The sequence below is a fragment of the Alosa pseudoharengus genome, unplaced genomic scaffold (genome assembly GCF_046254945.1).
Source record: "Alosa pseudoharengus isolate Yale_2024_CS ecotype anadromous, Long Island Sound unplaced genomic scaffold, YU_APseudo_1.1 YU_APseudo_1.1_scf_20, whole genome shotgun sequence".
NCBI lineage: Eukaryota > Metazoa > Chordata > Actinopteri > Clupeiformes > Clupeidae > Alosa > Alosa pseudoharengus.
In genome coordinates, this window is record NW_027468664.1 from 6,905,446 (window position 1) to 6,919,849 (window position 14,404).

At 45.7% G+C, this 14,404-nt stretch overlaps 1 protein-coding gene across 3 annotated transcripts in view; it reads right to left on the bottom strand.

The window, feature by feature from the left end:
* Nucleotides 1-14,404, bottom strand: part of LOC143135980 (rho GTPase-activating protein 6-like) — an 87,482-nt gene that overhangs the window by 50,931 nt on the left and 22,147 nt on the right. The window contains exon 1 of one of the 3 annotated variants that reach the window (XM_076296376.1): nt 7,121-7,235. The exons of 1 other annotated variant lie outside the window; for it this stretch is intronic. In XM_076296376.1, coding sequence (XP_076152491.1) covers nt 7,121-7,234 — 114 coding nt within the window. In that variant the 5' untranslated portion in view covers nt 7,235. Of the gene's footprint in view, nt 1-3,000; nt 3,403-7,120; nt 7,236-14,404 lie in introns of those variants that run through there. One more of the 3 variants, XM_076296377.1, reaches the window with a different exon arrangement.

Below are 14,404 nucleotides of genomic sequence, written 5' to 3' on the forward strand. Positions count from 1 at the left end.
CACACACACACACACACACACACACACACACACTGAGCTGTCACAGAGGGATGCTTCACAGATGGAACTCGATGACAAGAGGCTAAAGAGGGGGACCAGACACACTTAAACAACAACTCTCCTTTCATTTTCCTCCTCTCTCTCTCTCTCTCTCTCTCTTTTCCCCGCTCCTGTCTTCCCTTCCCTTCTCCTGGGTTCCAGCCCTACACATCCTCCCAGGAGACTCTCCTGCTCAGTCCCTCTCTCCACAAAACCACAGCCTGTCTATGCTAGATGTACAGAACTCAATGTTCTACCGAAATCCCTCTAGAATGTTCCGGGTGCCACTGGGGCAATGGTTTTTATTTTCCCATCAAAGGACCCGTTTGTTTCAAGTCATGATAAATAATCAATGTTGACACAGTCTTTTAAGGAAATGACTTGCAAAATAAAACAGGTCTTACTGTGTCAGAAAGTATTCTGACAGGCCTGACACACCACCGCACCGGCAAACATGCACATATCTCCCTATTGGAGCAACTTGAACCAAAGTTTGAAGAATTCCAAAGTCACGAGACAACTGTTGAGCTAACAACAGGCTAACAGGCGATCACGCAGGGCTACTACACAACTTGAACCATCCCAGGGTGATGTGGCCGGGGCTGCGGAGGAAACAGGGGCAGAGTTTCCCATGTGAGGGCCGTTATCTAGCGCGAGGCCAACTTCCATCCTATGTGCAGGTCACACTCTTATCTGCATCCTCTCTTCTGCAGAGGTCTGGTGTCGACCTCACAGGGCCGCCAGGGAGCAGCGCGCGGGTCAGACAGGGCGACCGGACAGTCGCCTGTCACGACTCTCCTTTGTCAAAAGGCACATGCTTGAGCGCGCACGTACATGCAGAGCGAACGCTACGTGCAAACAGACATACAGACATCTGCCGAAAGCAGAACAACAAACACAAATATGTTTAAGTGAGCATGGCTTCACCATACACTTGGATACCACTACAAAATAAACACACACCCACACACACACACACACACACACACACACACACATGCACACTGATTCAGTTTCATTATTATCTGGGTCCAATAGAAAATTCCCCATCCCAGCAGAGCTTATGGTTATCTTAATATAACAAGTCACAAGTCAGGCATGGGCTATGCCGGATCCTAAGGTTATGCAAACATCATGAACCGTGACTGGCACACACACACACAAACACACATACAGAGAGAGAGTGTGTGTGTGTGTGTGTGTGGTGGTCACTCTAATGCACATTCCAGTTGCTGCAGATAAGGGGAGAGAGGACAGACGAAGTGGTCAGGTATCAAAGGCCTAACGTGGCGTCCATCTCCAGAGTGGCGTCACCACAGGCAGGGCGTGACCTGGAACAACTCCACACTTCCTCTCATGTATTCATGCACACAATCTCTCTCTCTCTCTTCTCTCTTTCTCTCTATCTCTCTCTCACACACACACACACACACATACACACACACACACACACACACCACACACACACACACACACACACACACACACACACCGCACACACACACACACACACACACACACACACACACACACACACACACACACACACACACACACATCGCACACACACTAGTTCCTTATGAAACTAGCTGCTGGGATCCTATATAGGAGGTGCACACAGACAAACATCTCTGTACTGACTGCCAACATGACACATTCTAAAATAGTAAATTCAACATTTCCATGAATCTGAGCGGAAATGCTGTGTCTGGTCTCTGTGTTGCAGTATAGCTATGTTAAGGTATCAATGTGATCAATGAGAAGACAGAGAAGATACCCATAAACACCCATACACATGTCTGTTAAACATGCAGTGGAAAGGCCAACATCCATGGCAAAATACCAATGAACCAAAGAGATCTCAGTCAGCAAAAGATCCACAACATCTCTAGAACACTGGATAAACAAAAGCAGTCAGCATACATCCGTCCATCTACCTTGAAGACAATGCAGTGACTGAGACTCAGGCCATCTGCTAATGGCCTGCCACTCTCAGAGGTGACCTGGCGGCATGGGCAGACCGTCTGTCTGGTGTCATCCGCGGCACCATGCCACCATGTCTGACACTTTACACATACTTCCGACAATCCGCTATCAGAGTATATAGGGTATAAGGAGCAGATAGGATCTAAGGTATTTAAAGTATTCGGAGCACTCGAACATGACATGCATTCTCACTAACACATCATTTTTTGTTTCCCTGAACAAGTGTAGCAAGCTTTAAGTGGGAGTGTCTGGCTTTGATCAGGGAGCATGGGGGCAAGCATGAGGAAAGCTCGCACGTGAAAATACACTTATTCAAAGATAATCTACTTCTGTCTGATTCAGAATATGGTGGTGGCGCTATGCACCTGGGAGAACAGGTGTGTTTATCGACATGACAATGACTGCAACTAAACCAAATGTTGTTTGAATGGAGTTGCTAAACCGGTAGGCCCATCAATGTGTCCGAGCAGCCATGTAAAATGATTGATATGTTTATTAGTAAATATATAAACTGATCTTTTGATTTTAGACTTGTGCTTTTTACATAGTAAGTCCCACTTAATTGCCATGTTCCTTAGTGAAACCAAACAGAACTGTCTTGCTTCGAGAGAACTCTGACGTCTGAGGTGTGGATTTCAGTTCCTCAAAAGAAAGAATGAGACTTGCAGTGCATATCAACGCTGGGCGATGTGTCAGTTATTTCCTCACTTGAAATAAACATGTCATCCCTCCCTCGAGCGCTCTCTGTCTGTTTATCGCGGTGCGCAACCATCTCTTTCCGACAGTATTCGCGCTCTGCCTCTGAAACCAGTTGTTGCCGTTCTAGTGAGCACAAGTGCCCTTCGCTCTTATATTCCTGGCCGTTTTCTTGTCTGTTTAACAACTGCTATAATGCTGTTAAATAGTAATATGTATTAAAAACATTCAACGTATGACCAAAAGACAACTGCCTCAATTACAGAGAAGCATACTCACAAGATATGAAATCTGCCTGTCGAAAAAAACAGAATCTCCCATGGCTCTGAAGAGGTATCCACATAGAACTCCCAGAAAATGAGCACGGAAACGTACAGAATCAAAATAACCAAGTCCCCAGAGGACGTAATGGAACGTGCAAGGATTTCAGCGCTGTTTCTTCTCTCATTAATAAGGAGGTGGAACGGAGGAATCCAAGCGACTAGGATCGGTTATGATAAAAACAACTGCCTCTCACTGGGTTAAAAGTTTGTCACGATCGAGCATAAGCAGAGGCTGCAACTGATCCATTGTTGCTGTCAAAATCGGATACAATTTACAACTGCTACATGGTACGTGCGCGCGTTCATTCGCTCTGCGTTGTACAAGGATAAACTGCCTAAGTGCTTAAAGGAGCGATGCTGAGTCTCCAAAGTCAGAGAGAGAGAGAGAGAGAGAGAGAGAGAGAGAGAGAGAGAGGCGGGGCGCAGTTCGCATAGTAGAGAGAGAAGTTTGACTTAGACTCTAAAGACATAACTGCAGGGATGAAAAAAGGAAGTTACATATTAGAGACGATAATAAAATAAATGTATTTGACAGAAGCCTACAATTACATACTAATAAGAACCAGTAGTATTTATCGGAGCAACTGGTATGTCCAGCACACCGAATTCCACTGGAAGCAGCTTGCGCATCAGCCGTCATAATTTGAATAGACCCAGCGCATCAGATAACATTAAGATAACGTGCACTTTTTGACCATAACCTAGAATTTGGTCACGAAGATCTAGCCATGAAAAAACTGAAAAGATTTGTTCAAAGACCAATTGCAGCTAAAAAACCTTCCCCATTGCAACTATGGATTCCTCTCAGTTAAATGGAATTTATGGAATTTAAAAGTCCAGCCCATTGAAAGACAGTCAATAGGAGCTTTGACTCAAACTAATTCCCCTTTGTAAGAACTAATTGCCTTTTATTATATGCTTGATGACTGCAATGCATGTCAAATGCAGACAGTCTCTGCCTTATCAGCAGAATGTATAAATCTGCTGACTACATAAGCATTAGAGCAATGTTTGTGTGCCAAATTGTACTTCAGCATCTGAATAGCGTTTAACCGTACAAAGGAGAGAGGGAAAGAAATAGGGATCTTTGTTAAGGTTTCCCTGAGGTTGTTTACAGCAGGAAATCCACATTCATATTTCCACAAGTTAACTAAAAGCAGTCCCTAATCATTTGTCATTTTTTCACCACATGGGTGAAGGGACTCTCTCTCTCTCTCTCTCTGGACATAGAACTTTAAAACACTTTTCAGGATATAGTTTAAAAATCCCACAAATACATTCTCTTGTGAGTTGTGACCTTATGGTGTAAGGTTCTTCCTTTCGCTGGGAATATTCCAGGTTTTTTGTAAACTTCAAACGAGATTCAGTCTGTCTCGGCCAGGTGTTTTGGAGGCAGGTCATACCCAGAGCATTTCTGGCTGCGGGTGTTATCACTACTGCAGTTCTTAGTTTGCTCTTTTCATAGCTAATAAACATGAGAATTTGTCAAAGAAACATTTCAGAAGAAACAAACATTTTCAGAAGAAAAGCATGCATCCATTTACACTATTTACCCTATTTAGTTGGCTAATCTTCTACAAACCACAAACCCACCAAATAATGCAAATGGAGTGGCTCTTTTCTCTCTAGTTTAGATAAGATAACATGAAATGACCTGGATATATTCTACTGTAAAGTGTGGATTTTGAAGTGAAAATTGCAGCACGCTGGTGATAAGTGCTGTAAATCACACTGTTTATCTCAGAAGCATTCCACACAAGCATGACATATGGAACACGTTGACAAGTCATATTGTGTGAAACAAACAACTTCCAAAGCTTGCACATACCATGTACTGAGGCATTCACAGAGACACACAACCACAACTGCACATACATGTACTGAGACATTCACAGAGACAGACCACTGCACATACATGTACTGAGGCATTCACAGAGACACACAACCACCCAAAGAAACTGTGAAGTTCATTTCAGGAGAGGCAGAGTGACTGGGAGGTGGACGCTGTCTCCTAAAATGGAATGTGGATGAGAGTGAAGATCTCGTCACATCGGAGGAGGAGTTGCCCTCTGTGTCTTTTTGTGTGTGTGAGTGTGTGTTTGTGAGAGAGGGAGAGAGAGAGAGAGAGAGAGGGAGAGAGAGAGAGAGAGAGGGAGAGAGAGAGAGAGAGAGAGAGAATGGGGGGAAGCAAACTTTCCACGGCTCCAGCTGTGCTGCATCACACACGCTGGAGTCGTCTGCATGAGCAGCTTCCACCCTCCTCCCCATGACCTCACACACACACACACACACACACACATACACACACAAACACACACACAAACACACACACATACACACACTCAATAACACACATTAACTTTTTAATAACTTTCATACATACACATCCACAATCACATGCAGTCAAATACATTCACAAACACACTGACAACAAAAGCTCAGAGTTCCATCTAAAACTATAACAGGCATCCGGAAAAGTAAACCCAACGTGTTTATTTTTCCTACACTTAAGGCAAACATTAAAATATCAGCATGAGGCTTCCATTGCTGGCTACCACCTTACCCAATGCTGGCCCAATTCACACATTCTTTTTGGGGGCATATGTCATTTTTCACCCAGCCCAAATTACCTTTTGACCGGACGCACTAGAGGTCACAAAGCATCTGAAATGAGCCATAAAAAAAGGCAGACGTAATCTCTCCCGAGGAGGCCACGGCAGCAGCTGGGTGTCGTAATCTCTCATGGTTGACCCTGTGTGTGTGTGTGTGTATGTGTTTGGGGGGGGGGGTTAGCGAGCCCCACTTTTCCCAGCCGCTCCACACAGGCAGCGGCCAAGGGCCCCGCTAGGGCTGCCAGACCACCTGCTGAGAGCCCCCCCCGCCCACACACACACACACACACACACACACACACACTCTCTTTCCCGCTCTCCAGCATTCAGACCCACTGGCACAGTGCGTCCCCTGCCTCTCCTCCCGTACGGACGAGAACTTAACACATTCCGCCCCATCGTTGGCCACAACAGCTCCACTGCACATTGTTGTGTCTTCAGTGCTATGTGCGTGTCTAGTGAATGGCTGTGTGATGTCTTGCATTGTGCACTAGATGTGCTTGCTTCTGTCTCTAATGAAGTAGCATGACCTCTGTGGTTTTCAGTCACTAATGAGAGCAGCATGGGCTCGATCCTATGAGTCTACTGTTTACTCTGACAGTACATCCTGTAGCGTTTGCTACTGCATTCAGTGGTGCAGGCTAAAGAGCGCTGAGTGCTGTTCATGCGTGCACTGTGCTGACGTTGCGGTGTCACTGCATGGTTTACTGTGAGACCAGGCAGTTCCTGACAGCTTTCACAAACAGCAGCTCGAGCCACATCCTGTGGTTCTGAACGAGGTAAAGAAATAATGTCTCTACCTTGTTTAGCAGGTTGACTGTACTGGCGATGGGGCATGAGAATAAACGTGAATAATCACGGTCTTAACTTTCCCTACATCAGGGATCTGGCACTGTGTACTATACAAAAATATTGGCTTATGTTTGACAACAGACTAATTGTGGATCTGAAATGTGCTTGTTAATGTGTAACTCTCTCCATACCTTACATAAACCTCAATTCAGAATGCAGTTCAGGAACAACCCACCGCCCAAAGGGAGCACAAAAGTAAACAGTACTTATTCCCTTTTGCATGTTCCACTATTTGAGCTGTGATGGAGCGTGAAGAAATGTAAATTCCAACGGGCCAATGTGTTAGAAAACACAAACATGAGTTTGCATTAGCTTTAAGTATAGGTTGCCTAAAATATAACAGTGTTTCCCATACATTGACTTATTTGTGGTGGCTCACCACAATATCAACATTGACCACCACACAATGATTTTCCAGATTGTACTAAATTGTGCTTAAATCTGGTTAGCATCATAACCACACTGTGCTAATTTGTTAAAAACTGTTGTATTCAAGTTAATTTTGCAAACCAACCACCACAAATGTAATTCAATTCTGTGGGAAACACTGTGTAAGTTTTTATCTTTTTCCCCATCATATTTGCACAAAGAAATCTTCCTGTTTTCACTCACCAATGAAGACATTTTCGGGTGTTTTCTTCTAGGTATCGCAAAGTTGTTGTAGTGGGTTGCTGTTGTTTTGAACATGTTTGTTTTTGACCGGTTCCTTGCAGCACCGCGATTCATGCGAGTGAATGAGCCCCTGAGCTGCTACACCATACACAGTGGAGCAGTAAACATGTCTCTCTTTGGTTAGCACGTTGGTTTGCTCTACATTTCAGCTTGGAAAAAAGTGAAGTTAGGCCAAGTGTCACTTTTGTAGGCCGCAGAACCACGTGTCTATGAGATTTAGTAATCTTCGTTTTCTCAGAAATAGATTATGACTCATGATGGTAAGAATGATGAGTGGATTCCTTCTCTGCCTTTCCCTTTGCCATCCATGTGATAGTCAGGAGTTTAATGTTGCAACTGCATCTGAACATCCATACATATAAACATAACATACATACATACATACATACGATACATCATACAACAATATACATACGATGCATCATAAGCCTAACTGAACTAAGCTTGTAGAAATTCTGTGCTGTGTGGTGTGCTGCTCCAGCAAACTTATCTATCAATCTGTGATGCATTATAACAGCAAAGTGATGTTAGAGGGAGGGCTGGGAAGGTTACTATAGCCTACTTCAAAATGCTACTCGTATCCATATATGAGAAACATGCTCAAGGTCAAGATTGAATGGGTCTCCTGTTGAGGTTAAACATAGTCTGTGTACAATCTGATGATGATTTCTGCAAAGAACTGTCTTCCCAAAAACTAGAATTTTATACAGCATCAATTTTGACTATGAGTTCGCTGGCTAGTGGCTAACTTAGATTATTTCTATTCCATTTCAATTATTTCGCATCTACAATTTCTTCTTACAGAGCTGCATCGTTTTCCATGTGAGCCATGATATTTCCACCTAAAGCATCTCCAGCTTACAAAAAAGAGATATCTCGGGCAGAGCAGACCTGAGACACCCAAAGTGTCCTGCGTATGCCAACATTCTGTTTCAGGGCAAAGCTGCAGTCATATGATCGCTGATGAGTTGTGAGGTAGTAAGTCACATTTGTATCGTCTATGGAAAAAAGTTCGGTAAAAGCTGAACTCGTTGAACTCAGTGTAAAAGTAAAAAGGCTGTTTAAAAAACAACTCAGTGTTTAAGTATGGGAGGGAGGGTTCCCCCGTTTAAATGTATACATTTTGAGGTTAAGGAGGAAGACGATGAGAGAGGGAGACAGCCAGGGTAGGGCCAGAATGAAGGGAAGGGGAGCGAACGAGAGGAGCGAGAGATGGTTAAAAGTTTACGGCTGAAAGAGTGAAGGCCAGGCGTGATCTCAGCTCAGCGGAATGTACTCTAAGCCCCTTCACAGAGTAATACATGCTCACATCCAAACACACACACACACACACACACACACACACACACACACACACACACATTCAGCCCAGCCAAGACAAAAGACACATTTACGCACCCTTGCATACGCACACCACACTAAATTACAGTAACTCACAATTATCCCAGTCAAGGAAGAATTAGACACACTCTAGCTCACACACTCTCACTCACACACACAAACACACACACACACACTCACACAGAATGTGTATATGTCTCTGGATATTAACACACCCTCTCCGATCCCCAGACATACAAGCTCACACACCCTTACACACCCACAGGCCTTCTTCTGTACGAGAGTGAGAGGGAAGGTGCCTGTTGATTACATCCAACACAGCTGCCACAGAGCTCCTCCTCTTTCTGACATCTTTAAGAGCTGAGGGGCCTTGGGCTAAGGCATCCAACTACTTAAGATCCACAGCTGTCAGAGAGGGAGAGACAGAGAGAGAGAGAGAGAGAGAGAAAGAAAGAGAGAGAGAGAGGAAGAGGAAAAGGAAGAGAGGCCACAAAAGGCTGGGGTGGAGGCTTAATAACGTGTCCATTTTGTAGGTGATGGCATGCTGTGTGTGGATGGTGATTAATGACACACCGTTACTTCAAGAGTGTAAAAATGCCATATTTTGAGAACTGCCACTAAACTTTTAAACTGGCTGTACAAATCTCTGCAGGAGATGGTTCTCACGGAATCCAGTAAGGGGAAAGAAAATCACTCCCTCATAAACCTACAGTTGTTGGAGTGTATGTGAATGCTCTCTTCTTGAACAAGGAAATATAGCAATAATATATCAAAATAAACATGTGTTAGAGATATATGTCATTAAGACAATGCATCAGGTTATATGGACACTCCTAAAGATATCTGAGTTCAGGACAATAGAAGAGAATACTGTGCGTCTACTACAAAGGCTGGAAAAGGTTCATTTGATTTCATCGGCTTGAAGTGGAATGTTAACACAAAGGCAGTAGACATTAGAAACACACATGCAAGTGTGGACATCATGCAGTCTGGTCACAGTTGTGTTTGAACAACGCGTGGACCCAATGCCCTCTGAGATCCCACCCAGAACCCTCCATCACCACAGCAGCAACTTTAAGGGTCCAGGGTCTCTCTCTCTGTCCTCTGTCTCTCTCTCTCTCTCTCTCTCTCTCTCTCTCTCTCTCTCTCTCTCGATACAGTCTTCCGTCACTGGAGTATCCATAAGAGAGGGAGAGGGAGGACAGGAGCGGAGGAATCTATCATACACGCCTTGATCTGCTGCCAGCTGTTGCATATAACACCGGGAGTTATGGACTGTGTGTGACTGAAGCTGTAGCCAAAACATGCTGAAGCCCGTCTTTAGTTAGATTTTTATGGGCCGGCTATTTGTGGTTTGGGTTGGGAACTGATTGTCGTTCTGGGACAGATGTGCATTAGAGGGGGACTGCGCTGTTTCTACTGTTGCAAGCACACAGACACTATGACGACTGCATAGCTTGTGGGGGTATATGTTATGCAATATGAGATCATGGTAAAGACTCTAGGAAATGGAAGTGGATACTCGAGCAGGTTTGTTTCAGTGAAAACAAGCTGCAGATATTTGTGCAGGTCTGCAGGCTCTGATTGCAAAGTGCATCACAAAGGAACATCTGTTTCATATGTCTACTTGTTGGGATAATCTACATTATAAAACACAACACAGACTTAGAAAGTAGGATGATTAAAATGATCCAAACTGTGATTCTGGCTAAAGGTTGTTGATATCTGAGTTCAACAACCAATCAAACATTTACCTTCCATGGTCTTGAAGTAATTGGAGTTGTTTATGGCGTGCTTTGACTCTCATTTACACAGAGGGGTGATAACAGAGTGTTTATAGAGTTTTGTGTACGCACACAGGATAAGGTAAGCTAGAGGACCATGGGGAGAAAATTGATAAATATGACCAAAAACAAAATCACAGACTGCACCTTTAAGGGGAGACAGAAACAGGCCAAACACAGGCACATTCACACCCTGTTGATGACACAGGTCTCCTCCCTCCACGCCTACACTCCACCGCCTCATCCAACGCAATGTTGCCATGGCACTGACCACTCATCAGCAAAATGCCTAGCGAAGGATGAGGAGAGGAGAGGAGGGGAGGCTGCGTTGACGGAGGTGTGATGGAGGGATGCTTGTTAAACACAACACCTCTCCTCTGCTCTGCTTCCTCTCTGGCTGTCAGCTCCCTGCCCACCGCCTGTCCCCCCTCCCCCCCCTCCACTCTCCCCCCTCCACTCTCACGCCTCCTTTCTATGCAAAGAATAAACTCTCAAACGCTTCTTTTGCCACTGCATTGTGTTGAGATGAGTTGTCAAAACAAGCTTTTCTCTCTTAACTCGTCCTTCTCCATTTGGTTTAGGCTTTCATTACTATACACATACTGAATATAGTTTATGCTTCTGTGACACTCAGAGACTCGCTTGATTGTAAGTGCTTAGCCTCCGAAATGGCCACGTCGGTTAGCTTCTGTTCTCCAGCTGTTAGCATCAGACGTAGCCCAGACGTTCCCTCTCCCGACACAGGCTCACTAAGTCCTTGGCCCCGTTAACTGTCTATCAGACAACAGACGGCTTCAACAACTCTTGTCTTTCATCCCCATAGCGTGCTCCAGCACATGTGTGAGAGTATACGACTGTGTTTTTCATGGCATTACGCTCCACCACAAATTGGTGGCGTGGTCTTTACAGCGGGATGGCACGTGGCCAAATGATGTCATGCATGCATGACGATGCTTTATATAGGCGGCGGCGACTCTCTCTCGGAGGATCGCGCGCGCGTCGCGTCTCTGCTCGGGGGGTTTTTGGAACTGCATCTTGGTGCGGTGGCGAGCGACTCCGTCGGCCGGCGAGAGGGAGGGGTCTTGGAGCGGTCATCTGAAGGAGCGTGCTGCGCCGCGGAGGCTGGAGGCGTGATGCAGCGCAGAGCCTCCGATGGAGACAGGTATGCTAATACACGGCTGGACGTGGGCCAGGAGGACCGACGAGTCACCATCACTCACCGCGCCGCTCCGGGGGCTCTTGGACGGAAGGGGGGGGGGGGGGCATCGGCGCTAAGTGACTACAGGGGCCCATGGGGATCAGGCCTGCGATTGTTTATGTGTTGCATGGGTGGCTTGTTTGCTTGTATGTGCTATTTGAGCTTGTTACGTCTGTGTAGACCTGTGCTCGTAAGAGAGTGAGTGTGTATGTGTGTGTGTGTGTGTGTGTGTGTGTGTGTGTGTGTGTGTGTGTGTGTGTTTGTGTGGTTGTGTGCAGCAGCTTAGCGCAAGTGTGTGGTGTGCTGACTGGTTTTATGCTGAGGGGATTTAAAAGGTCAGAGCGCAGTAGGGGAGGTCTTAAACACAATCACCTCTTTTAATTGGTCGGGAGTTTCTCACACACATTTGCATTCCACACAAACACACACATGCACACACACATACACACACACACACACTTGCATATGCAGACAAACACAGACAACATTGCAAGGACGTCCACCCTCTCCAACTCTCCAATTTCTTTATAAAATAGCATCTTTGGTGCAGCTGAGTGGACATATATTCATGTGTGTGTGGATTTGGACATATATTCATGTGTGTGTGGATTACAGTGTGCGCTGGCAAGATGACTGAGAACAGAGGAACACTGAACACTGAGTGCCAGCTAAATGCTTTTGGATGACTTCATCACACACACACACACACACACTCTCTCACACACATACACACACTCTCTTTCTCACACATATACAACCACTCTCACAAACAGAGGTTCCCAGCCCCACCCTGTCCCCCCAACTCAGGGAAACTTAGGCAACTGGGAAAACAATGTTGTGGGAACTTTCAGAAGAGCATTCCAGAAATGCTCTGGAAAGGCGACATGGTTAGTAGGTTAGATCCTGACGGTGACAGCATGTAATGAGACCAGCCTCCTGTGTCTGGGAGAACTACAGACAGACAGACAGACAAACAGAGAGATAGAGACATGGTGATGACATATTAAATGGATGCAAGAATGAGGAGCATGTCTTTAAAGTGCAAAGCGCTGACCTTGACACAGAGCACTGAATTATAAAACGTATCTAGTTTTCAGAAGCAAAAATTAACAAATACTCTCAGACATTTGGGAAGAGAGGGAGTGAGAAAGATGCGATGAGAGAGGAAGAGTACTGAGAGAGAGGGAGAGAGAGAGAACAAGAGAAAGCAGAAACCCTCTGGGTCAGGCGCTAGCGTTCGCGGGGTGCAGACAAAACGCAGACGTCTCACGCCGCGAGGGCCGCTGTCACAGCAGGATGTCTGTAACTTAAACCTGGAGGGGTTTGATACCCCCCCACCACCCCACCCCATTACCCCTGCTCCTCAGCAGAGCCCGTCAGCAGGGCAGACTGGCGTAACAGCAGGGGGCTTCCATGCACTTCCACAGAAACTGCAGAAAAGCAGTCAAAATCTGAACTGGGAAGTCAGTTTTGAAAACAGAAAGTGACTGTAGCAATGGACATGTATGGACTTGACTGAGAGGAGGCGTAGAAGAAAATGTATAGTATTTGTTTGGGAAGGGCTGGGGGAGTTTTAAATGAACATAAATAAATATGCGCTGTATATTTAGTTGGGATTTCATGACCTTGATGTCTGAAACACCAGATGTTCCCTATTCCCTTTTCACCTTTTCAGCTCTTTTGTGAATATGGCTCTGATTCGCCAATCAGAGAGAAAAGAACAACAACAAAAAAACCCTGAAAGAAACAAATGAGGAACGAAAGATTTTGTGATGTGGAAAGAAAGACAGAAAGAGGGCTTGAGAGGGGAGAGAGAGAGAAAGAGAGAGAAAGAGAGAAAGAGATGGAGGAGTTTAGGAAGGGAAAGGAGGGAGGGAGAAATTCAGTATTACTCTTCAGCCCTCCCTTGGTCCTTTGGAATGCGGCAAGAATCCCATCCCAGACTCCCCCAGGCCCATGAACCCCAACACACACACGCACACACGCACACACACACACACACACACACACACACACACACACACACACACACACACACACACACACACACACACACACACACACACACACACACACACAAAACACAAAACTTGCTACCCCTCCTCCTCAGAGAAGACATGTGGTAACACTTTACCTAAAGCTCACGTGTATATAATGCCTGTGGAATGCACCATATCATATCCACGGCACATTATACAACTTATAAACATCACAACAGTGCAACAAGACTGAGGAATGGTCGAGGAGTTCATCGCATATATCCCTCATTGTCATAGCTTCAAAAAACAAACAAACAAAGGAACAATGAAGTGAGGCTGACACTCACTCACACCAACACATTCCAGTACTTTCATAATCACAACTAGTTATCATCAGAGAGCGCAGAGAGGCAGAGAGACTCTGCTGAATGTGGTGTTTGGAGTTATTCTTGAGCGTCTTAAACAGTGAAAACACAGAGTCCAGTAAGAGTCCCCTCAGGCCAGCGCTTCCTCTCCCCAGCAGCACTGGCTTCTCTCAGGGCTGAGTCCACTGCAGTGGCCGCGACGTAGCCAGGGCTCTTGTTGTGGCTGCGGCGGTAAATAAACTGCCACTGTCTCGGCTTCTCACAACCCCCCCCCCCCCCACCCCCCCTCCTCCTGATGACGACGCAGTGCGAGAGCTGCTGACGGTTGTTTCCACGGCAACGCAGGGAACAGTGTACTTCCATCTAAACAAAACACTCTGCTCCACGCTGTACTTCTCTGTCTGGGAGTGTGGAGGAGGTTAACATCCTCAGCACATACTCTCTCTCTCTGTGTGTGTGTGTGTGTGTGAGTTTGTGTGTGTGTGTGTGTGTCTGGTTAGAGGAATGGGATGACAATGCGGATGGGATGTGGATGGCATGTACTGCATGCAACACTG